General features: G+C 38.9%; 1 protein-coding gene across 2 annotated transcripts in view; it reads right to left on the bottom strand.

The window, feature by feature from the left end:
• Positions 1–18496: 18496 nt before the first annotated feature.
• Positions 18497–26128, bottom strand: part of Tgap1l5 (GTPase activating protein testicular GAP1 like 5) — a 38315-nt gene continuing 30683 nt past the window's right edge. For both annotated transcript variants that reach the window (XM_039103658.2, XM_039103659.2), the window contains exons 16-19: positions 23772–23881; positions 22390–22573; positions 19441–19681; positions 18497–18751 (exon numbers count right to left, since the gene is read on the bottom strand). In XM_039103658.2, the coding sequence (XP_038959586.1) occupies positions 18690–18751; positions 19441–19681; positions 22390–22573; positions 23772–23881 (597 nt within the window). In that variant the 3' untranslated portion in view covers positions 18497–18689. The remainder of the gene's footprint in view (positions 18752–19440; positions 19682–22389; positions 22574–23771; positions 23882–26128) is intronic.

Genomic DNA, 26128 nt, shown 5'->3' with positions numbered 1-26128 from the left:
TTCTGGGTCTTCAATTCTATTCCATTGGTCTATCTGTCTGTCTCGGTACCAATACCATGCAGTTTTTATCACTATTGCTCTGTAATACTGCTTGAGTTCAGGGATAGTGATTCCCCCTGAAGTCCTTTTATTGTTGAGGATAGCTTTAGCTATCCTGGGTTTTTTGTTATTCCAGATGAATTTGCAAATTGTTCTGTCTAACTCTTTGAAGAATTGGATTGGTATTTTGATGGGGATTGCATTGAATCTGTAGATTGCTTTTGGTAAAATGGCCATTTTTACTATATTAATCCTGCCAATCCATGAGCATGGGAGATCTTTCCATCTTCTGAGGTCTTCTTCAATTTCTTTCTTCAGTGTCTTGAAGTTCTTATTGTACAGATCTTTTACTTGCTTGGTTAAAGTCACACCGAGGTACTTTATATTATTTGGGTCTATTATGAAGGGTGTCGTTTCCCTAATTTCTTTCTCGGCTTGTTTCTCTTTTGTATAGAGGAAGGCAACTGATTTATTTGAGTTAATTTTATACCCAGCCACTTTGCTGAAGTTGTTTATCAGCTTTAGTAGTTCTCTGGTGGAACTTTTGGGATCACTTAAATATACTATCATATCATCTGCAAATAGTGATATTTTGACCTCTTCTTTTCCGATCTGTATCCCTTTGATCTCCTTTTGTTGTCTGATTGCTCTGGCTAGAACTTCAAGAACTATATTGAATAAGTAGGGAGAGAGTGGGCAGCCTTGTCTAGTCCCTGATTTTAGTGGGATTGCTTCAAGTTTCTCTCCATTTAGTTTAATGTTAGCAACTGGTTTGCTGTATATGGCTTTTACTATGTTTAGGTATGGGCCTTGAATTCCTATTCTTTCCAGGACTTTTATCATGAAGGGGTGTTGAATTTTGTCAAATGCTTTCTCAGCATCTAATGAAATGATCATGTGGTTCTGTTCTTTCAGTTTGTTTATATAATGGATCACGTTGATGGTTTTCCGTATATTAAACCATCCCTGCATGCCTGGGATGAAGCCTACTTGATCATGGTGGATGATTGTTTTGATGTGCTCTTGAATTCGGTTTGCCAGAATTTTATTGAGTATTTTTGCGTCGATATTCATAAGGGAAATTGGTCTGAAGTTCTCTTTCTTTGTTCTGTCTTTGTGTGGTTTAGGTATAAGAGTAATTGTAGATTCGTAGAAGGAATTCGGTAGGGCTCCATCTGTTTCAATTTTGTGGAATAGTTTGGATAATATTGGTATGAGGTCTTCTATGAAGGTTTGATAGAATTCTGCACTAAACCCATCTGGACCTGGGCTCTTTTTGGTTGGGAGACCTTTAATGACTGCTTCTATTTCCTTAGGAGTTATGGGGTTGTTTAACTGGTTTATCTGTTCCTGATTTAACTTTGATACCTGGTATCTGTCTAGGAAATTGTCCATTTCCTGAAGATTTTCAAATTTTGTTGAATATAGGTTTTTATAGTAAGATCTGATGATTTTTTGAATTTCCTCTGAATCTGTAGTTATGTCTCCCTTTTCATTTCTGATTTTGTTAATTTGGACGCACTCTCTGTGTCCTCTCGTTAGTCTGGCTAAGGGTTTATCTATCTTGTTGATTTTCTCAAAGAACCAACTTTTGGTCCTGTTGATTCTTTCTATGGTCCTTTTTGTTTCTACTTGGTTGATTTCAGCTCTGAGTTTGATTATTTCCTGCCTTCTACTCCTCCTGGGTGTATTTGCTTCTTTTTTTCTAGAGCTTTTAGGTGTGCTGTCAAGCTGCTGACATATGCTCTTTCCTGTTTCTTTCTGCAGGCACTCAGCGCTATGAGTTTTCCTCTTAGCACAGCTTTCATTGTGTCCCATAAGTTTGAGTATGTTTTATCTTCATTTTCATTAAATTCTAAAAAGTTTTTAATTTCTTTCTTTATTTCTTCCTTGACCAGGTTATCATTGAGTAGAGCATTGTTCAATTTCCACGTATATGTGGGCGTTCTTCCCTTATTGTTATTGAAGACCAGTTTTAGGCCGTGGTGGTCCGATAGCACGCATGGGATTATTTCTATCTTTCTGTACCTGTTGAGGCCCGTTTTTTGACCAATTATATGGTCAATTTTGGAGAAAGTACCATGAGGAGCTGAGAAGAAGGTATATCCTTTTGCTTTAGGATAGAATGTTCTATAAATATCCGTTAAGTCCATTTGGCTCATGACTTCTCTTAGTCTGTCGACATCACTGTTTAATTTCTGTTTCCATGATCTGTCCATTGATGAGAGTGGGGTGTTGAAATCTCCCACTATTATTGTGTGAGGTGCAATGTGTGTTTTGAGCTTTAGTAAGGTTTCTTTTACGTATGTAGGTGCCCTTGTATTTGGGGCATAGATATTTAGAATTGAGAGTTCATCTTGGTGGATTTTTCCTTTGATGAATATGAAGTGTCCTTCCTTATCTTTTTTGATGACTTTTAGTTGGAAATTGATTTTATTTGATATTAGAATGGCTACTCCAGCTTGCTTCTTCTGACCATTTGCTTGGAAAGTTGTTTTCCAGCCTTTCACTCTGAGGTAGTGTCTGTCTTTGTCTCTGAGGTGTGTTTCCTGTAGGCAGCAGAATGCAGGGTCCTCGTTGCGTATCCAGTTTGTTAATCTATGTCTTTTTATTGGGGAGTTGAGGCCATTGATATTGAGAGATATTAAGGAATAGTGATTATTGTTTCCCTTTATATTCATATTTGGATGTGAGGTTATGTTTGTGTGCTTTCATTCTCTTTGTTTTGTTGCCAAGACGATTAGTTTCTTGCTTCTTCTAGGGTATAGCTTGCCTCCTTATGTTGGGCTTTACCATTTATTATCCTTTGTAGTGCTGGATTTGTAGAAAGATATTGTGTAAATTTGGTTTTGTCATGGAATATCTTGGTTTCTCCATCAATGTTAATTGAGAGTTTTGCTGGATACAGTAACCTGGGCTGGCATTTGTGTTCTCTTAGGGTCTGTATGACATCAGTCCAGGATCTTCTGGCCTTCATAGTTTCTGGCGAGAAGTCTGGTGTGATTCTGATAGGTCTCCCTTTATATGTTACTTGACCTTTTTCCCTTACTGCTTTTAATACTCTTTCTTTATTTTGTGCGTTTGGTGTTTTGACAATTATGTGACGGGAGGTGTTTCTTTTCTGGTCCAATCTATTTGGAGTTCTGTAGGCTTCTTGTATGCCTATGGGTATCTCTTTTTTTAGGTTAGGGAAGTTTTCTTCTATGATTTTGTTGAAGATATTTACTGGTCCTTTGAGCTGGGAGTCTTCACTCTCTTCTATACCTATTATCCTTAGGTTTGATCTTCTCATTGAGTCCTGGATTTCCTGTATGTTTTGGACCAGTAGCTTTTTCCGCTTTACATTATCTTTGACAGTTGAGTCAATGATTTCTATGGAATCTTCTGCTCCTGAGATTCTCTCTTCCATCTCTTGTATTCTGTTGGTGAAGCTTGTATCTACAGCTCCTTGTCTCTTCTTTTGGTTTTCTATATCCAGGGTTGTTTCCATGTGTTCTTTCTTGATTGCTTCTATTTCCATTTTTAATTCCTTCATCTGTTTGATTGTGTTTTCCTGGAATTCTTTCAGGGATTTTTGCCATTCCTCTCTGTAGGCTTCTACTTGTTTATTAATGATTTCCTGTGTTTCCCTAAGTGTGTTCATGTCTTTCTTGAAGTCCTCCAGCATCATGATCAAATATGATTTTGAAACTAGATCTTGCTTTTCTGGTGTGTTTGGATATTCCATGTTTGTTTTGGTGGGAGAATTGGGCTCCGAGGATGGCATGCAGTCTTGGTTTCTGTTGCTTGGGTTCCTGCGCTTGCCTCTCGCCATCAGATTATCTCTAGTGTTACTTTGTTCTGCTATTTCTGACAGTGGCTAGACTGACCTATAAGCCTGTGTGTCAGGAGTGCTGTAGACCTGTTTTCCTCTCTTTCAGTCAGTTATGGGGACAGTGTGTTCTGCTTTCGGGCGTGTAGTTTTTCCTCTCTACAGGTCTTCAGCTGTTCCTGTGGGCCTGTGTCTTGAGTTCACCAGGCAGCTTTCTTGCAGCAGAAAATTTGGTCTTACCTGTGGTCCCGAGGCTCAGGTTCGCTCGTGGGATGCTGCCCAGGGGCTCTCTGCAGTGGCAGCAACCAGGAAGACCTGTGCCGCCCCTTCTGGGAGCTTCAGTGCACCAGGGTTCCAGATGGTCTTTGGCTTTTTCCTCTGGCGTCCGAGATGTGTGTGCAGGGAGCAGTCTCTTCTGGTTTCCCAGGCTTGTCTGCCTCTCTGAAGGTTTAGCTCTCCCTCCCACGGGATTTGGGTGCAGAGAACTGTTTATCCGTTCTGTTTCTTTCAGGTTCTGGCGGTGTCTCAGGCGCAGAAGTCCTGCCGCTCCTGGGCCCTCCCCCACGGGAGCCCAGAGGCCTTATACAGTTTCCTCTTGGGCCAGGGATGTGGGCAGGGGTGAGCAGTGTTGGTGGTCTCTTCCGCTCTGCAGCCTCAGGAGTGCCCACCTGACCAGGCGGTTGGGTCTCTCTCTCACCGGGTCTGGGAGCAGAGAGCTGCTGCGGGCCGGGATCCGCGGGTGTGGGACCAATTCTTTTAAAGAGACTTTCTTAATTACTCTTCTATAAGGATGAGTGGATCTCATTAAGTCCTTGAGCCATTTGGACTTGAGTTTTATGCACAGTGATAAGTATGGCTCAATTTTCATTCTTCTACATGGAGACATCTATTTAGTCAGGCACCATTTGTTGATGTTTTTATTTTTCCATTGTATGGTTTTGTCTTCTTCATCAAAACTCAAGTTTCCATAAGTGTATGGATTTATTTTTTTGCCATGATTCAAATCTACTGATCACCTTGTTTATTTCTGGACCAATACCATTCATTTTTAAATCATTATTGCTCTGTGATGTCAGGGATGATGATGCCTTCTAAAGTTTATTTATTTATTTATTGGTTTGTTTATTTTTTCAGAGAGCAATCCTTTTTATAAAAAATATTTATTTAATTTCAAATATTATCCCCCTTCTAGGTTTCCCTCCAAAAATTCCCTATCCTACTCTCTTTCTCCTGCTTCTAGGAAGGTACTCCCCTTCCCACCCACTCACTCTTGCCTCACTGTCATAGCATTCCCCTATGACAAAGCATCCAGCCTTCACAGTACCAGGGGCTTCACCTCCCATTTATGCCAGTTAAGGCCATTCTTTGCTACATATACGGCTGGAACCATGGGACCCTCCATGTATACTTTTTGATTAGTGGTTTAGTCCCTGGGAGCTCTGAGAGGTCCTGTTGGTTGGAATTGTTTTTCTTACTATGGGGTGGCAAACCCTTTCAGCCCCTTTATTCTTTCCTCTTACTCCTTCATTGTTTCCTCAGGCTCAGTCTGATGGTTGATTGTGAGCATTCACATCTGTATTGGTGTTGGAGACTCCCATATTAATGTGTGGTGTTCAATGTACAATTTGAGCTTTAGCAATGTTTCTTTTGCAGATGTTGGTGACCATTTGTTTGGGGTACAGGTATTCAGAGTTAAGATCATATCTTGCTAGATGTTTTTCCCTTGATGAATATGAGATGTCCTTCCTTGTCCCTTTTGATTAATTTTGGCTGAAAGTCTACTGCATTACGTAACGAAATGGCTACACAAGCTTGTTTCTTGTGTCTATTTGCTTGAAAAAGGTTTCAAAACTTTATTCTGAGCTAAATTGTATCTTTATTGCTGAGGTATATTTCTTGTATGCAGCAGAATGTTGGATTATGCTGTTGACTCCATTTTGTTAGCATGTGTCTTATTATTTGGGAATTCAGTCCATTGATATTCAGAGATATTAATGACCATTGATTATGTCCTGTTATTTTGATATTTTTGTTGTTAGTGTGTGTGTGTGTGTGTGTGTGTGTGTGTGTGTGTGTGAGAGAGAGAGAGAGAGAGAGAGAGAGAGAGAGAGAGAGAGAGAGAGACTGTGTGTGCTTTTCTTGTTTTTTTTTCTAGTATGGTGTTACTTATTTTTTCGTGTTTTTTGGATGGAGTTATCTTTGGGTTGAAATTTCCTTCTGTGACTTTATTAAAGTGCTGGATTTGTTGGTAGATAGTGTTTGAATTATGATTTGTCTTGAAATAGTTTGTTTTCTCCATCTGTACTGATTGGGAGGTTTGCCTAGTGTAGTAAACTAGGACCCACATGTGGGTTTTTTAGAGATTTCAAGATAACTGACAAGGTTCTTGTAGCTTTGAGAGTCTCTGTTGACAAGTCTGGTGCAATTCTGATGGGTCTGCCCTGTATATTATCTGCCCTTTTCTCTTTGCTTCTTTTAATATGATTTCTTTTTCCTATAACTTTTGTGATTTGATTATTATATGGTGAGAGAATTTTCTTTTCTTGTTCAGTATAATTGGAGTTCTATAAGCTTTTTATATGTTTATAGTTATTCCTTTCTTTAGGTTGGATTTTTTATGATTTTTGTTGAGAATTTTTTTCTGACCCTAGGAGATTGGACTCTTCACTTTCTTCTATACCTATTATTCTTAGGTTAGGTCTTGCATAGTATTCCAGTTTTCCTGGATGTTTTGTGTAGAATGTCTTAGATTTAACATGTCTTTGACTGCTATATCAATTTCTTCTATTGTGTCTTCTATGCCTGAGAATCTCCTGCATTCTGTGTGTGATGCTTATATCTGTGATTTCTGTTCTTCCCTAAGTTTTCCATATCCAGGATTCCCTCAGTTTGTGTTTTCTTTATCACTTCTATTTGTACATTCATGTCTTGTATAATTTTATTTCCTTCATCAGTGTAATTGTATTTTCCTGTGTATCTTTAAAGGATTTATTTGTTTCTTCTTTAAAGATTTCCAGAACTTTGATTGTATTTTCCTCTATTCCTTTAATGGATGTATCCATTTGCTATTTAAAGGCCTCTATTATCTCTGTAAAGTTGGATTTTAGTTCTCTCTCTCTCTCTCTCTCTCTCTCTCTCTCTCTCTCTGTGTGTGTGTGTGTGTGTGTGTGTGTGTGTGTTGGTTATGGTAGGATGTCCAGGGCTAGCTGTAGTGGGGTAACTGTGTCTTGGAGGTGTCATATTACCCTGGATTTTGTTGATGGGTTCATTTGAGATCCTTTAGTCATCTGGATAGTCTTGGTCCCTCGATGTTACTGTTGTCTTATAAGTATCTGAATGGGGGTTAACTTCAAAGGTCCTGGTGAGGCAGGCTTCTCACAGGTATTCTAGTGCTGCATGGTACAGGATCAGCAGCTCTGTATCATTCAAAATCCACAGGTGTTTATGGGTCAAGAGCTGTAGGCCTGATGATGGAGGAGAGAGAGGTTGATGGAGAGTGGAAGTCCCGGGGATATAATAGGCTGTTTAGGGCAGTTTGTTGCGCCACAGAGAACTCAGTGAGCAGGGAAGATGGATAAGGAAAGTGAACCTAACCTGTATGGTTGAGGATCTTTAGGTCTGATGAAGGAAGTAGGAGGGGCATAGGGAGGTGCTAAGGGGATAGCAGGTTGATTAAGGCAGCTTGGATTGTGCCGGAGGCCTCACTGAGGAGGGAAGATGGGTGTGGGAAGGGAAACCTACCTGTATGGTTCAAAATCATCAGGTCTGATGAAGGTGGGCAGAAGTGTCAGGAGAATGCTATTGAAATTTCTGAAATTTAAATGTCTTTCTTACACACTTGGCAAGTAGTCTAACAATAGTCTCCATCTAGTCATATTATGTTGTGGTTTGCCCTGGACTTGTCTGTATTTTGATGCTAATTCCAGTGCCCTAAGTACAGCTGCCTAATCACATGCTCAGGACTCAGGTCACTTCACCAGAACCTTCACTCCATTTAAAGTGTAAAACACAGGTAAGGACAGGAACAGGAGAGAAGGTGGATTGTCATTTGATGAAAAGGAAGGATGGATGGGAGAAGAGTTTGAGGGAAGAGGAGGAGACAGAAATGGAAAGGAGGAAAACGGGAGAGATAGGGAGAGAAGACATGACAGGTGATGTTAAGATTCAGCTCTGTGTATTTGCAGGTTGTTATTCATGTTTTTAAGGTATGGATGATACTGGGCTTTGTATGTTTAGGTGGGCAACTATATTTTACTAATTGGGTCAAAGATTATTGTGTTGCGTGATCTTTCATGTGTAGATTTAAGTGTAATGGAGTGTGGGGTCCGGGCTGCCATGAAGTTGGCACGTGTTTCCACCAAGATATCTAGCAGATATCTTGGGGCACCTTAGTGTCAGACCTAGCGAGGTAAAAGACAACAATACTTTATTTTTTATATTTTTACAACAACATTATCAATATCAGCACGTGCTAGTGCTGTTTCTTGATTTTTTGCTCTTGTAATTTTATCAGCTTTTCTGTTTATTTGTATTTATTTTCATCGAAAATTGCTTATTTTCTTCTTAGTATTATATTTATTTACAATCCTCTCATTGCCCCTACTCCTTATCCTCCCTCCCACATTTTATCCCATTCCTCCTTCACCTGTCTCTGAGAGGATGCTCCATGACACCAGACCTCTCACTTCCCTGAGGCCTTAAGTTTCTTGAGGATTGGTTGTGTCTTCTCCCACTGAGGCCAGACAAGGCAATGCTTGGTTATGTATGTGCCCAGAACCTCAGACCAGCTACTGTATGCTGCCTGGTTGGTGCTCAGCGGCTGGGAGCTCCTAGGGTTCCAGGTTAGCTGAGACTGCTGGTCATCCCTAGGGGTTGCCCTTCTCGTCAGCTTCTTACATCCTGCCCATTCACCTATAGGAGCTCCTGACTTCAGTTCAATAGTTCTGTGTAATTATCTGTTCCTGTCTCAGTCAGCTGCTGGTTGGGTCTTTCAGAACACAGCCCTAGTAGGCAACTGTAGGCAAGTATAGCATAGCATCAGTAATAGTATCAAGCCTTGGTGCCAGCCATGAGATGGATCCCAAGTTGGGCTAGTCACTGAACCACCTTTTCCTTAGCCTCTTCTCCATTTTTGTGCCCGTAGTTATTTTAGAAAAGAACAATTTGGGTCAGAAATTTTGGCTGTGGTTTGTTAACCCCATCCCTCTACTTTAGGTCCTGTCTATCTACTGGAGGTAGACTCTTCAACTTTCCTCTCTCCACTGTTGGACATAATATCTAAGATCACTCCCATTGAGTCCTGAGAGGGTCTCACCTACGAGGTCTCTGGTACTTTCTAGACAGCCCTCCGACCTCGCACCCTCCCAGGGTAGATATTTCTATCCATTCTATTGTCCCTCTGGGCTTTTCTCCTGCCACCCTCCCTGTTCTGTTCCCCCTTTCCCCTTTCCATCCCCTTTCCCATCCAGTTTCCTCACTTCCTCTGTCTCCCATGATTATTTTCTTCCACAATCTAAGTGGGATTGAAACATCCTTTCTTGGACATTCCTGCTTGTTAAACTTCCTAATCTCTGAGGGTTATAGCCTAAGTATTCTCTACTTTTTGACTAATATCCACTTTTTAGTGAGTAGATACAATGCATGTTCTGTTGGGTCTGGGTTATTTCACTCCAGATGATAATATTCAGTTTCATTCAATTGCCTGCAAAACTGATGATGTCCTCATTCGTAATAGCTGAATAGTATTTCATAGTACATATGAACCACATTGTCTATATGCAGTCTTTGTTTGAGAAACCTTTGAGTTGTTCCTATCTTCTGCCCATTACAAATAAGGCCACTATGAATATTGTGGAGCATGTGTCCTTGTTAAGTTTTGTAGCAACTTTTGGTTATTCGCCCAGAAGTGGTATAGCTGGGTCCTCATGTAGTACTATGTCCAATTATCTGAAGAACCTCCAGACTGATTTCCAGATTGGTTGTACCAGCTTGCAATCCCACCAACAATGCAGGAGCATGTGCTGTCATCTGAGTTTTTGGTCTTAGCAATTCTGATAAATGTATAATGGAATCTCAGGGTCATTCTGATTTGCATTTTCCTGATAACTAAAATCTTTGAACATTTCTCTAAATGCTTTTGCGTCATTCAAGTTTTCTCTGTTGTGAATTCTTTGTTCAGCTGTGTACCTCCTTTTTAAATTGGGTATTTGGTTTTTTTGGAGGTTTGCTTCTTTTTTTTTTTTTTTTGTTTTGTTTTTTTTTTCTTTCTTTTTTTTTTTTTTTTATTAACTTGAGTATTTCTTATATACATTTCGAGTGTTATTCCCTTTCCCGGTTTCCGGGCAAACATCCCCCTCCCCCCTCCCCTTCCTTATGGGTGTTCCCCTCCCAACCCTCCCACCATTGCCGCCCTCCCCCCATAGACTAGTTCACTGGGGGTTCAGTCTTAGCAGGACCCAGGGCTTCCCCTTCCACTGGTGCTCTTACTAGGATATTCATTGCTACCTATGGGGTCAGAGTCCAGGGTCAGTCCATGTATAGTCTTTAGGTAGTGGCTTAGTCCCTGGAAGCTCTGGTTGCTTGGCATTGTTGTACTTTTGGGGTCTCGAGCCCCTTTAAGCTCTTCCAGTTCTTTCTCTGATTCCTTCAATAGGGGACCTATTCTCAGTTCAGTGGTTTGCTGCTGGCATTCGCCTCTGTATTTGCTGTATTCTGGCTGTGTCTCTCAGGAGCGATCTACATCCGGCTCCTGTCGGTCTGCACTTCTTTGCTTCATCCATCTAGTCCAATTGGGTGGCTGTATATGTATGGGCCAAATGTGGGACAGGCTCTGAATGGGTGTTCCTTCAGTCTCTGTTTTAATCTTTGCCTCTCCCTTCCCTGCCAAGGGTATTCTTTTTCCTCATTTAAAGAAGGAGTGAAGCATTCACATTTTGATCATCCGTCTTGAGTTTCGTTTGTTCTAGGGATCTAGGGTAATTCAAGCATTTGGGCTAATAGCCACTTATCAATGAGTGCATACCATGTATGTCTTTCTGTCATTGGGTTAGTTCACTCAGGATGATATTTTCCAGTTCCAACCATTTGCCTACGAATTTCATAAACTCGTTGTTTTTGATAGCTGAGTAGTATTCCATTGTGTAGATGTACCACATTTTCTGTATCCATTCCTCTGTTGAAGGGCATCTGGGTTCTTTCCATTTTCTGGCTATTATAAATAAGGCTGCGATGAACATAGTGGAGCACGTGTCTCTTTTATATGTTGAGGCATCTTTTGGGTATATGCCCAAGAGAGGTATAGCTGGATCCTCAGGCAGTTCAATGTCCAATTTTCTGAGGAACCTCCAGACTGATTTCCAGAATGGTTTTACCAGTCTGCAATCCCACCAACAATGGAGGAGTGTTCCTCTTTCTCCACAACCTCGCCAGCATCTGCTGTCACCTGAGTTTTTGATCTTAGCCAATCGCACTGGTGTGAGGTGAAATCTCAGGGTTGTTTTGATTTGCATTTCCCTTATGACTAAAGATGTTGAACATTTCTTTAGGTGTTTCTCAGCCATTCGGCATTCCTCAGCTGTGAATTCTTTGTTTAGCTCTGAACCCCATTTTTTAATAGGGTTATTTGTTTCCCTGCGGTCTAACTTCTTGAGTTCTTTGTATATTTTGGATATAAGGCCTCTATCTGTTGTAGGGTTGGTAAAGATCTTTTCCCAATCTGTTGGTTGCCGTTTTGTCCTAACCACAGTGTCCTTTGCCTTACAGAAGCTTTGCAGTTTTATGAGATCCCATTTGTCAATTCTTGATCTTAGAGCATAAGCCATTGGTGTTTTGTTCAGGAAATTTTTTCCAGTGCCCATGTGTTCCAGATGCTTCCCTAGTTTTTCTTCTATTAGTTTGAGTGTGTCTGGTTTGATGTGGAGGTCCTTGATCCACTTCGACTTAAGCTTTGTACAGGGTGATAAGCCTGGATCGATCTGCATTCTTCTACATGTTGCCCTTCAGTTGAACCAGCACCATTTGCTGAAAATGCTATCTTTTTTCCATTGGATGGTTTTGGCTCCTTTGTCAAAAATCAAGTGACCATAGGTGTGTGGGTTCATTTCTGGGTCTTCAATTCTATTCCATTGGTCTATCTGTCTGTCTCGGTACCAATACCATGCAGTTTTTATCACTATTGCTCTGTAATACTGCTTGAGTTCAGGGATAGTGATTCCCCCTGAAGTCCTTTTATTGTTGAGGATAGCTTTAGCTATCCTGGGTTTTTTGTTATTCCAGATGAATTTGCAAATTGTTCTGTCTAACTCTTTGAAGAATTGGATTGGTATTTTGATGGGGATTGCATTGAATCTGTAGATTGCTTTTGGTAAAATGGCCATTTTTACTATATTAATCCTGCCAATCCATGAGCATGGGAGATCTTTCCATCTTCTGAGGTCTTCTTCAATTTCTTTCTTCAGTGTCTTGAAGTTCTTATTGTACAGATCTTTTACTTGCTTGGTTAAAGTCACACCGAGGTACTTTATATTATTTGGGTCTATTATGAAGGGTGTCGTTTCCCTAATTTCTTTCTCAGCTTGTTTCTCTTTTGTATAGAGGAAGGCAACTGATTTATTTGAGTTAATTTTATACCCAGCCACTTTGCTGAAGTTGTTTATCAGCTTTAGTAGTTCTCTGGTGGAACTTTTGGGATCACTTAAATATACTATCATATCATCTGCAAATAGTGATATTTTGACCTCTTCTTTTCCGATCTGTATCCCTTTGATCTCCTTTTGTTGTCTGATTGCTCTGGCTAGAACTTCAAGAACTATATTGAATAAGTAGGGAGAGAGTGGGCAGCCTTGTCTAGTCCCTGATTTTAGTGGGATTGCTTCAAGTTTCTCTCCATTTAGTTTAATGTTAGCAACTGGTTTGCTGTATATGGCTTTTACTATGTTTAGGTATGGGCCTTGAATTCCTATTCTTTCCAGGACTTTTATCATGAAGGGGTGTTGAATTTTGTCAAATGCTTTCTCAGCATCTAATGAAATGATCATGTGGTTCTGTTCTTTCAGTTTGTTTATATAATGGATCACGTTGATGGTTTTCCGTATATTAAACCATCCCTGCATGCCTGGGATGAAGCCTACTTGACCATGGTGGATGATTGTTTTGATGTGCTCTTGAATTCGGTTTGCCAGAATTTTATTGAGTATTTTTGCGTCGATATTCATAAGGGAAATTGGTCTGAAGTTCTCTTTCTTTGTTCTGTCTTTGTGTGGTTTAGGTATAAGAGTAATTGTAGATTCGTAGAAGGAATTCGGTAGGGCTCCATCTGTTTCAATTTTGTGGAATAGTTTGGATAATATTGGTATGAGGTCTTCTATGAAGGTTTGATAGAATTCTGCACTAAACCCATCTGGACCTGGGCTCTTTTTGGTTGGGAGACCTTTAATGACTGCTTCTATTTCCTTAGGAGTTATGGGGTTGTTTAACTGGTTTATCTGTTCCTGATTTAACTTTGATACCTGGTATCTGTCTAGGAAATTGTCCATTTCCTGAAGATTTTCAAATTTTGTTGAATATTGGTTTTTATAGTAAGATCTGATGATTTTTTTGAATTTCCTCTGAATCTGTAGTTATGTCTCCCTTTTCATTTCTGATTTTGTTAATTTGGACGCACTCTCTGTGTCCTCTCGTTAGTCTGGCTAAGGGTTTATCTATCTTGTTGATTTTCTCAAAGAACCAACTTTTGGTCCTGTTGATTCTTTCTATGGTCCTTTTTGTTTCTACTTGGTTGATTTCAGCTCTGAGTTTGATTATTTCCTGCCTTCTACTCCTCCTGGGTGTATTTGCTTCTTTTTTTCTAGAGCTTTTAGGTGTGCTGTTAAGCTGCTGACATATGCTCTTTCCTGTTTCTTTCTGCAGGCACTCAGCGCTATGAGTTTTCCTCTTAACACATCTTTCATTGTGTCCCATAAGTTTGAGTATGTTTTATCTTCATTTTCATTAAATTCTAAAAAGTTTTTAATTTCTTTCTTTATTTCTTCCTTGACCAGGTTATCATTGAGTAGAGCATTGTTCAATTTCCACGTATATGTGGGCGTTCTTCCCTTATTGTTATTCAAGACCAGTTTTAGGCCGTGGTGGTCCGATAGCACGCATGGGATTATTTCTATCTTTCTGTACCTGTTGAGGCCCGTTTTTTGACCAATTATATGGTCAATTTTGGAGAAAGTACCATGAGGAGCTGAGAAGAAGGTATATCCTTTTGCTTTAGGATAGAATGTTCTATAAATATCCGTTAAGTCCATTTGGCTCATGACTTCTCTTAGTCTGTCGACATCACTGTTTAATTTCTGTTTCCATGATCTGTCCATTGATGAGAGTGGGGTGTTGAAATCTCCCACTATTATTGTGTGAGGTGCAATGTGTGTTTTGAGCTTTAGTAAGGTTTCTTTTACGTATGTAGGTGCCCTTGTATTTGGGGCATAGATATTTAGAATTGAGAGTTCATCTTGGTGGATTTTTCCTTTGATGAATATGAAGTGTCCTTCCTTATCTTTTTTGATGACTTTTAGTTGGAAATTGATTTTATTTGATATTAGAATGGCTACTCCAGCTTGCTTCTTCTGACCATTTGCTTGGAAAGTTGTTTTCCAGCCTTTCACTCTGAGGTAGTGTCTGTCTTTGTCTCTGAGGTGTGTTTCCTGTAGGCAGCAGAATGCAGGGTCCTCGTTGCGTATCCAGTTTGTTAATCTATGTCTTTTTATTGGGGAGTTGAGGCCATTGATATTGAGAGATATTAAGGAATAGTGATTATTGTTTCCCTTTATATTCATATTTGGATGTGAGGTTATGTTTGTGTGCTTTCATTCTCTTTGTTTTGTTGCCAAGACGATTAGTTTCTTGCTTCTTCTAGGGTATAGCTTGCCTCCTTATGTTGGGCTTTACCATTTATTATCCTTTGTAGTGCTGGATTTGTAGAAAGATATTGTGTAAATTTGGTTTTGTCATGGAATATCTTGGTTTCTCCATCAATGTTAATTGAGAGTTTTGCTGGATACAGTAACCTGGGCTGGCATTTGTGTTCTCTTAGGGTCTGTATGACATCAGTCCAGGATCTTCTGGCCTTCATAGTTTCTGGCGAGAAGTCTGGTGTGATTCTGATAGGTCTCCCTTTATATGTTACTTGACCTTTTTCCCTTACTGCTTTTAATACTCTTTCTTTATTTTGTGCGTTTGGTGTTTTGACAATTATGTGACGGGAGGTGTTTCTTTTCTGGTCCAATCTATTTGGAGTTCTGTAGGCTTCTTGTATGCCTATGGGTATCTCTTTTTTTAGGTTAGGGAAGTTTTCTTCTATGATTTTGTTGAAGATATTTACTGGTCCTTTGAGCTGGGAGTCTTCACTCTCTTCTATACCTATTATCCTTAGGTTTGATCTTCTCATTGAGTCCTGGATTTCCTGTATGTTTTGGACCAGTAGCTTTTTCCGCTTTACATTATCTTTGACAGTTGAGTCAATGATTTCTATGGAATCTTCTGCTCCTGAGATTCTCTCTTCCATCTCTTGTATTCTGTTGGTGAAGCTTGTATCTACAGCTCCTTGTCTCTTCTTTTGGTTTTCTATATCCAGGGTTGTTTCCATGTGTTCTTTCTTGATTGCTTCTATTTCCATTTTTAATTCCTTCATCTGTTTGATTGTGTTTTCCTGGAATTCTTTCAGGGATTTTTGCCATTCCTCTCTGTAGGCCTCTACTTGTTTATTAATGATTTCCTGTGTTTCCCTAAGTGTGTTCATGTCTTTCTTGAAGTCCTCCAGCATCATGATCAAATATGATTTTGAAACTAGATCTTGCTTTTCTGGTGTGTTTGGATATTCCATGTTTGTTTTGGCGGGAGAATTGGGCTCCGAGGATGGCATGCAGTCTTGGTTTCTGTTGCTTGGGTTCCTGCGCTTGCCTCTCGCCATCAGATTATCTCTAGTGTTACTTTGTTCTGCTATTTCTGACAGTGGCTAGACTGACCTATAAGCCTGTGTGTCAGGAGTGCTGTAGACCTGTTTTCCTCTCTTTCAGTCAGTTATGGGGACAGTGTGTTCTGCTTTCGGGCGTGTAGTTTTTCCTCTCTACAGGTCTTCAGCTGTTCCTGTGCGCCTGTGTCTTGAGTTCACCAGGCAGCTTTCTTGCAGCAGAAAATTTGGTCTTACCTGTGGTCCCGAGGCTCAGGTTCGCTCGTGGGGTGCTGCCCAGGGGCTCTCTGCAGCGGCAGCAACCAGGAAGACCTGTGCCGCCCCTTCCGGGAGCTTCAGTGCACCAGGGTTCCAGATGGTCTTTGGCTTTTTCCTCTGGCGTCCGAGATGTGTGTGCAGGGAGCAGTCTCTTCTGGTTTCCCAGGCTTGTCTGCCTCTCTGAAGGTTTAGCTCTCCCTCCCACGGGATTTGGGTGCAGAGAACTGTCGGAGGTTTGCTTCTTGAGCTCATTATGTATTTGGGATATCAGCCCTCTACCCGATGTAGGGTTACTGAAGGTTTTTTCCCAGTCTTTAGGTGATAGCTATGAATTAGTTAAACTACTTTGCTCCCAATGTTCACATATTGCATCTGTCCAAGTGCTCTCTGGGTTCTTGAATGAAAGACATGCAAGCCAACTAATTTTGATATGACTTGACTAGGTTAACCTCCCTGCAGTTTGCAAACACTTCTTTCTGGTGTTCCTGAGTTAACATCCTTTAAAACCTACATTTCATCTCTAAGACCCCATTCACAAACAACATCTACTTCCCTGTCATGGCGATTCTTTTTTCTCTCCCCTCTCAGTATCTTGCCCAATATAAAAACACTGCGCCATATCTCTGCCCAGCCATTGATTGTATGACAATTTTTTACTACGATCCAAAGCCAGCTGGATACAGGTTTTCTCAGTTCTGAACACGTGCTTTTAGCAGCTGAAATAAGCCAAAGCCTTAGAACCAATTCCCAAGACTAGGTTGACTATTTTCCTATTGAGGAAGTCTTTTGCCTTACAGAAGCTTTTCAGTTTCATGATGTCCCATTTATGAATTGGTACTAAGCCTGAGCTCTTGGAGTCCACTGGGCCCATTGGGGGTCTCAGCTGCTGCTGTTATTTAGATGGGTGTCTTACATATTGCCCTGGCTGTAGTAGAACTCTTGGGAGACTTGCCACCTGTGGAGTGTTGAGAGGGGCAAACATTAAGTTCTGCCCAAGGAAGAGGAGCAGACAGAAAGGGAGTTCAAATTACTCATTTTAATTTCTTAAAATGTAATCAATCTTTCAGAATTTGGTTATTGCAATGTAAGAATTTTTGATTTCCTTTTGAATGCTACTAATACTTTAGAGACATGAATCATTTCAAATGTGCTCTTTAATTTCTGGATGTTTGAGTTTGTTTTTCAAAAGGCCTTTTTATACATCTTATATTGTTTTTGCTCTCATCAGAGATCATCCATAAATAATGCTTGATGTTCAGATAAAGTTCTTAGTCATGAACAGAGATGCTACAACAAGCATCCTCTATCTCGATATGTTTGAGTGTATGCAGTGCATGTGCAAATGTGCATGATCTTTGTGTGTGTGTGTGTGTATGTGTGTGTGTGTGTATAAAGATATGCATATAACTGGCAATATAGTGCTTTGAGCCTATTTGTAAGAGCACAGATTCAAGTCCTGGTCTTTTCCTGTCTCTTTTTGACACAGGATCTATTTGCTCACTACTGAACAATATGCCAGGAATATCTAAACAAATTGCTCCTTTTAATTCTGTTCTCTAAATCCTATCTCTGCGCAGAAGCTTGTAAAGATGCTTGTGCTATAGTACCCAGTTTTGTTTGTTTTTAATGTAAACTTTGGTGACCCAAATTCATGTCATAAAACTGTATCTCAATTGCTTTAGACACTGAACCATCATATCAGGTCATTTTTTATATTATTAAAACTGTGATCCTCCTCTAATATCATCATGAGTGATGATTAATTTTAATCATTAATGGAATTTTATTTAGATCTATGACAAAAAAATTTGGTCACAACTCTGAAGGAATATTCAATGTCATTAGTTTCTGTTTCTGTTTACATAACTGATGTAGTATAACTGAGTTGTACTATTCCTTAGGCATAGTTCCTGGAACGAATAAAAAGAAGAAACTCACTGAATATGAACATTCGTCATAATCAGCTTATCAGCAAGGTGAACAACTTCACTAGCTGCAACATCCTGCCATCAGACACGAAGAATGATGATTCCCTGAGCCAAGTAATGATCTATTTTTCCTAATGCCCTTCCTGTCTAGAGTACCTTTTCATAGAAATGGGAATATAATTTCTTTTAAAAAAGAGTGTTACTAAAACTCACAGGAGAGTCCAATGTTATTGTACTGCTAAGTAGTTGATTCTTAGCCATGGGGACTGTTGTTTGGTGAGAATCTGGAAGAATTCGGCCAGATAAAGCCCCACCTTTCATTTGTTGAGCAGTACTCAGAATGTCATCTTCATGGTAGTCTGGAAGAAACTATGAATAAAGTGATTCTATTGGGTCCGTCACATGAATACAGATTTGAGTAACAGAAGTAGAGGAGTGTACTGAACATGCCATTTTCCAAAGACTGTGGAGAATCATAAATCAGCCACATTGGAGTCTAACAAATAATATAATTCAATAGTATTTATTATAATAGAGAATAATATATAATACATAACATAAAGTACATATAGTGAGTAAAACAATTATAGCAAACAATATGGTTAAATATAAAACTGAAGTTGTTTCTTGTAATAATCTCTTCCGCTATGGTTTGTGGGAGGTAGAAGAGAACATTGAAATACAATGACCGGAAACTTCTTCAGTCATGAAGAATTTTCTCTTGTGGAACATTATATTTTGAAGTTGTTCCGTTGTGGCCTGCTAAATGAAACATAAAATGTCAAAATTAGAAAAACATTCTCAGATAACAGATTCGTACCACTTCAGATGAAATTAATTTTTCAGTATATTTTATACTCTAAATTCAGAATTACTTCAGTGAACAATATATCTGATTTTGAATGTTGTTACTTGTTAAATCAGGCATGTTTTAGCCTCTTTATTATTCTTCACATATGTGGTTGTAGTGGATCTTGGCCAACATAATATTCATACCAAGTGATAACCATTTGGCAAGATTATATCTCAAAAAAAATTAAACAAGGTTTTTGTCCAAAGATATAAAGGCTTGTTAGAGCATGGTATAACCTTGTAGTATGTTTAGTGGATTTTTAAATCAAATAATAGTTTCTACGTTATCTTTTCAAAAATAATTTCATATCTAAGACATTCTATAATACTTATGGATCATGGTAAGAAGTGAGAGTAATATCGCATCTATGAATCTGGAATTCTTATAGGAGATAATTATGGAATCCCCTATTATACGAACATATGTACACACATACACACATATTCACATATAATTTCATTAAAGTGTTGTTTAGAAACATTTCCCATACTCTAATATCATTATGTGCCCCAATGCTGCTCTGATATTTAAAACTTACGAAGTCAGAGAATGCTATCAACCTTCCATTCATTTGAATACTAATTAAAACTTCTCCTACCTGTAGGACCTCCCTCATGAGGAACAGCAGACGACATCTCTAATTTTTTAGTATTAGACTTTGAGGTCTTCACATCGTGGTCATCTATGGTTTCAATCATAAGAGTTGCTTTGCCAGAAGTATTTAATGTATCAGAAGATAGGTTGATGTCATAAGACTTCTGATTATCTTCACAAAATATATTATCATTTTCTCCAAATAATTCTTGACAGTTGTCAATCATGAATTTTATAATGGACAACTGTAACAACACAAGGCAAAAACAAGATCCTCTCATTTCACATTGTTTACCAAATTGAAATCAATAAAATTTGAAATCCAAAATGATGAGGAAAATTAGCAGTTACTATCAACAGATATGAACCTGAGAAATGAAGTCTGTGTCTGAAATGGAGACTGTAATTTCTTTGCGACTTACTAAACATAGTAAAAATTTCATACATATTGCAAACAATGAAGGAACTACTAAAGCAAAGTAATATTTCAGAGCTGATGAGCTGCCAGAATAAATATGAATGAATCAAATTAATGACTTCAAAGCTTTCTTTAATTGTTGATGTTCTGCTGGGGTGTGGGGAGAAGGTGGAGTTTCTTTGTGAACGTTTGAATGGGTTGACTGTCTAATTCTGAGCACCCTAATATATGATCCCATCTTTGTTACAATTTTCATGTGGTTTACATGGCTTGGCTTTCCTGGAGGAAGTATGTCATTGCTTAGAATTTAAGTTTACAGAAGCTAGGTGCCATTTGCAGTGTGCCCTGTGTGCTTCATGTTTGCTTCCTAGGATGAAAGCCCTAAGGTCTCTGCTTCCTGTTTGGTTGTCCTTCCTTCCTTCCTGTAGCCACGCTCCTCTGTGATGCCATTGAAGAACTGTAATCCCTCTACAACTCTCAGTTTCAAATAAACACTTACTTCAATAAGTTGCATTGGTCCTTGTGTTTCTTTAAAGCAATAGAAAAATGACTGAGAGAAGAAGTTGGTGAGAAGGGGTATCTTAGTTGATACAATGCCCCCATCAGATTTGCCTATTATGTAGCGAAGTCTAAGGTATATTGATTAACAGTGAAATTTGGAAGGCCCGTATCTCCGCAATTGTGCCACCCTTGAGCTATTTGTCAAAGAAAGATATGAGGTGCAGGGCAATTGGCAGAACACCTACCCAGCTCCTGCTTCTCTTCTTGCCTCCAGGTTCCTGCCCTGCTTCGGTTTGTGCCATGACATTTCTCAGTATTTAACTGGTAACTAGAAGTATATCATCAAGAGTAAACTGTCCTCCATAAGTTGCTTTTCATAAGTGTTTTATCACAGCGATGATGGTAAATTAAGACACTTTCTAAAAGGAAATAGCTTTTCCCTAGGCTATCCTATGCCATTGTGTGTGATATCACATGACTTCCTTCCTGTGGAACATTTTTCTGGAAACTCTTCGGTAAAATATACACTTTGCTTTCCTCTTTGTTGTTGTTGTTGTTATTTTTGTGTTTTTTTGTCAATTTTTCCTTTTCAAAATGCATGTTCTTCACTGCTTCTCTGTGAATTTCTCATCATGAAACTCATTAACACTCATTTTCCTATCTTTCCGCCTGCCTTCTTCTGTGGAAACATCCCACCAAAATTTAAAAATTTAATAAATTTTTAAATTATTATTAAATTGAGGGAAGAGGGGCTTTTGAGGATGGGACTTGGAGGTAGGTACTCAAGGCAATAAGGATATAAAGTAATAAAATAATAAAATATTAATGCATATGGGTATAATAAACTTAAGAGCTAAAGAATACCTGAGGTCATAAGATAGCACCTAAAATATTGGAAACATACACTATTCTTTTTCTTAGAAGTAGGAGTTAGTGCTAAATATTACAAAGCGCATGACATAATATACACTAGACTTTTATCATTATTCTTTACATCACATTCTGTAAATATATTCAATTATATAATTATATACACCTATATAATTATATGCAATGTGCTTTTATATGACAAGCAGTACAGTTGAGCGGTGAATATATCTAAATTATAATAATCTCACCACTAATGAATGCTGAAAGGGACCGGGTATAGATCTCTCCTGAGAGATACATCTAGAGCATGTCCAATACAGAGATCAATGCTAGCAGCAAACCATCAAACTGAGAACAGGACCCCCTTGGGGGAAATTAGAGGAAGTATTGAAAGTGTTGAAGGAGTTTGCAACAAAATTAAAACAACAATGCCAACCAACCAGAGCTTCCAGGGACTAAACCACTTCTGAAAAACTATACTTGGACTGACCCAGGGTTCCAACTGCATATGTAAGAAGATAATAGCCTTGTTGGGGCACCAGTGGAAGGGGAAGCCCTTGGTCCTGCCAAGGTTGGACACCCCAGTGCAGGGGAATATGGGGGAGCAGTCAGGGGGAATTATAGGGGGAATATCCATATGGGGGAGGAGGAGAGGAGGGAATTGGACCTATGGACAGGAACCTGGGAAGGGGAATAACATTGAAATGTAAGTAAAGAAATATATCCAATAAAAAATTTAAAAAAATACAAATCCTAAAAAAAGGAACAGAAAAGAAAGACAAGTATCATGTGCTTCAAAGTATGTCTACAATAGAAAACAAATAAAATACTAGGTAATCAGGATATTTTTTCAACTTCACTGTAGTCTCCTTGAACTACCACTATACAAGCCATGATGTTACTGGTTAAAACATCGATATCTAAAATTAATAACTTTAAAGAAAAAGAGAAAAAAGGAAAGAACCAAAAAGAAATGATTCAATTACATCAAACTACATTAAAAATTCCCTTTCCCAATCCTTCCTGAAATAGAACAGTATATCTCCCACACCAGAAGAATGCAATTCTCCTGTGTCCCCTAATATCTGTAATCTTTCTGAGGTATTCCAAATTCCTGAAGTACAGTGAGTACTTTGTTTCCACAGGGAAAATCAGACCCCTTACCTTCTTTGAGAGATCCCTCCCAAATAAGGTCTTACAAGTCGGATTCCATAAAACATGAGGTGCTATGCGAACAGACAAGTCAAAGGTGTCTAATTGGTTCGTAGAAGCAGCTTTAATTTTTTGTAGAACACAGATGAGTTGCTTAAGCAAAACGTAGTTTGGCTTTGGCATCTTCAAAAGGATACTATACAAATAAATAGGAGAATTTTACTGACGGTCCTACAAGTAATGTCACTTACAAAACTCTAAATTTAAAGAAAAATCGGTGTAAATGTTTTGTAGACCAGCTCACTGGATAGTCAGAATTCAAAATGAATAAGAATATACAGTCAAAGTATTGCCTTAAGTTTTTTTCTGGAAATCACTTCTCCCTATAGAATTATGGGAAAAATACAAATTTTCTATGAATTTCTGTGTGCTACAAGTATAGCTGTTACCCACAGAACCCAGAGGAAGTTATCAGGATCCCTAGTATTAGAGAGAATGAAGATTGAGGCAGGCCATGTCTGTTCTGTGTATGGAAACATCCAGTGTTGTTAAACAGTGAAACATCTTTCCAGCCACCATCTAAACACATTACATATCGAATACAGTATGAATTCATGTAACACTCTCATGACACTATAGAACATAAGGACCAGGGGTTGGGGATTTAGCTTAGCGGTAGAGCACCTGCCTAGCAAGTGAAAGGCCCTGGGTTCGGTCCCCAGCTCTGGAAAAACAAAACAAAACAAAACAAAAAACAAAAAAAGAACATAAGGACCAAAAAGCACACTAGTGACTCTATACAATGCAATTATAAAAAGCTTCTGCTGTAGGCAAGGCAGAGATTTTGGGTTCTTGGGTAACAATGTGAGCTCAAAGCTTCTGCCACTTAGGAAATATTTCAGTGAAGTATCATACCGAAAAATGATTCAAAGAAGTCAAAGCTATTCCTAACCCAGACTTCTCTAGGAAGTTGTATTGAGAAAGACAAACTTAGTGATAGCTTCAATCAGTGATATATATTTAACATGTGAAATACTCACAATACCATGATAAGAGAATGCAAATAACCCACAGGCATTACACACATATATTTATTTTGTTTCACACAGGAAATCAAAGCAACAGTCTAGGCTGACCTGCACACAACATGTTGCATAGGCTCTCTTGTAACCCATGACAATTATAAGGTAGAAGACTCTCAAGTTTTGGGATTACAGGCATGATTCAACACTCTAGCTTGAGGAATGCACATGTTTATAAAGTGAATATACATGTCTGAGCAAAGGAAACCTCTTGGAATGGGACATCATTCCAGTTTTCAATCTATAAACAAAAGCCTTTGTACCTTAAAAAAAGTACTGTTTCTATATTAGTGCAGTTCCTCACGTGCTTACTTTTGGATGGATGCAATTTTTCCAAGGAGTGGTCCTTCATCTGGGATGCTAAGCCAATTTTCATATAAATCACAGGAAAGTAAACTTCCTTCGATATTTTTGATAAAGTCCTTTTTTTTAATGAAAAGAAAACAAAAAAGTAATGGTCAATGTATATTGTAGGATGTACTTGAGAAATATTTTTGTTTAAAATTTAGCCGTTTAGACCCATGATTCTCAATTTGTGTGTCATGATCTTTTGGGGGATCACATATTATATATCCTGCACATCAGATATTCCATAAATTACACATTATAATTCATAACAGTAGCAAAATTTCAGTTATCAAATAACAGCCAAATGATGTCATGTTTAGGCGGGACTACAGCATCATGTACTATATTAGAGTTACAGGATTAGGGACGCTGACAACCACTGGTTGAGACCCTACTTCCTCAAGAGGTTTTCTACCTGTCAACTACCCAGAACCTTGGCTCAAAAGTAGAACCTCCAGGCAAGAACTTATGTGTTCTTACCTAGAACTACAAACAAAGAAGCAGATTTCTGGCTACAGTATCATTGAAATAAACCTACTCTGTTCAAATTGCCTTTCCTGGCTTGCAGTTTACTCAACTACCTGCAAGCAGAGATCTGTACTCCACTTCACAGCCTGACGTGTGGGACATCCAGACAGGAGTCTATCATAACTGCTCTCTGTGTGGCTTCACCCAGCAGCCAACTGAACCAGATAAGGACCAGATAAGGAAACCCACAGACATACATAGAATAAATCTCAGTGACTCACAGGGAAGAGTCGGGGAAAGAAATCATGGTCCTGAGAAGACAGGTATTCCACAGGAAGACCCACAGAGTCAGTGAAAATGGAACACTGGGAGCTATGAAGGACTGACCACCAACGCAATAGCATGTAGAAGGTGCATCATGACTTAGGGCACACGTGTGGGAAATGTGCAGCTCGGTCTCCATGTGATCTTCATGTAGAGTGGGGTTCCATAAATCTGTCGAGTGTCTGTGGAAATCGTTCACTCACTGGCCTCAGTGGAATTGATGTACTAATTCTGAAGGGAGTTCATGTGCCAGGATGTGAGCATAAATCAGGGGGCCCTAACCAGCTCAGAGGAAAAGGGAAGAGACTCTGAAGAGTGATGAGGTAGGGGCAGCACTCAAGATTTAGAAAGAGTAAATAAACAAATTATTAAATAAATAAGTAAATAAATAAATAGAAAACAATAATCAAATTACAGGAAAAAGAAAAAAGAAAAAGAAAAAAGTGCAGTAACCATTAAAAAAAAATTAACAAAACTAACAAATACCTAAGTACTCTTCGAGAAAAAAAGCAACCATCAAAAAATGGCAGCGTCTGTAAATATCTCATTCTGATTGTATAATCTTGTGAATCTGTACTTCCTTTCATATAATATACAAGGGCACCTCTGCCTACAGGTCCACTTGAAATAGTTGTGATCTTTCTTGAGCATCCTGTTTTACAAGTCAGATGATTTCCCAGTTTTATATCCATTCCTTTTAATATGTAAATATGCAAATATTTAAATAAATTGTAAGCAGTAGCCTGGTTGAAGCACAGAAAAGTGTCTTTCTTCATGAGGTACCACAATAAAGTTTCATGTTTTATCAAGGACTGCAAATCACAAAAAGGGAAGATTGTCTGTTTTTTGTGAACACACAAATTGCTATGAATACACATGGACTCCTTCAGTTACTGATCTTCATATTCCTCTCCATGAGGTGTCCAGATTTCTGGCAATGAGTGCCAGATGCCCAGGTCAGGCTCTCTGGCCAAAGAGGGACAATTCAGTAATTTTGCCTAATGTTATTAAGCATGCGTACTCTCACAGCACTATCTTTTCTCTTGAGGTCTGGGCCATAGCTCCACAGTCTACTGAGAGGAAAACTCAGATTATGGCCCAAATAAAAGAAAGCAATGATATTTGCTCCAGAGCTACTGCTGCTCACTGGTAAGTTAAGCATAAAAGACTATTTTGAAAAAGGTTAGGCTAATTTTTCATTATTTGAGAATTAGGATGGTGATATTTGGCAAAAGTGAGGGTGCAGTTTTATTTATTTATTTATTATTAGAGATGGAAAACAATTTCGTGTATTTACTGGACAGAGTGCAACATCCAACTCTCTCATAACCTATTAAAATCTGTCATGGACTAGCTCTTTTGTACTGTTGTTATTTATGAGGAATACTTTTGGTCAGTATGATTTGAGATATGTGTTTTTAAACGCACATTTCCCAGTATTATTACTTGCCCTGCTATTACTCACATGGTACAGTCAGAGGTGACGTCAGTGGGGACATTTGTATCGCCAAACCAAATTCCATCCGATA

This window comes from Rattus norvegicus, chromosome 2, assembly GCF_036323735.1.
Source record: "Rattus norvegicus strain BN/NHsdMcwi chromosome 2, GRCr8, whole genome shotgun sequence".
In the NCBI taxonomy this organism is placed as follows: Eukaryota; Metazoa; Chordata; class Mammalia; order Rodentia; family Muridae; genus Rattus; species Rattus norvegicus.
This window is presented reverse-complemented; position numbering and strand designations above follow the sequence as displayed.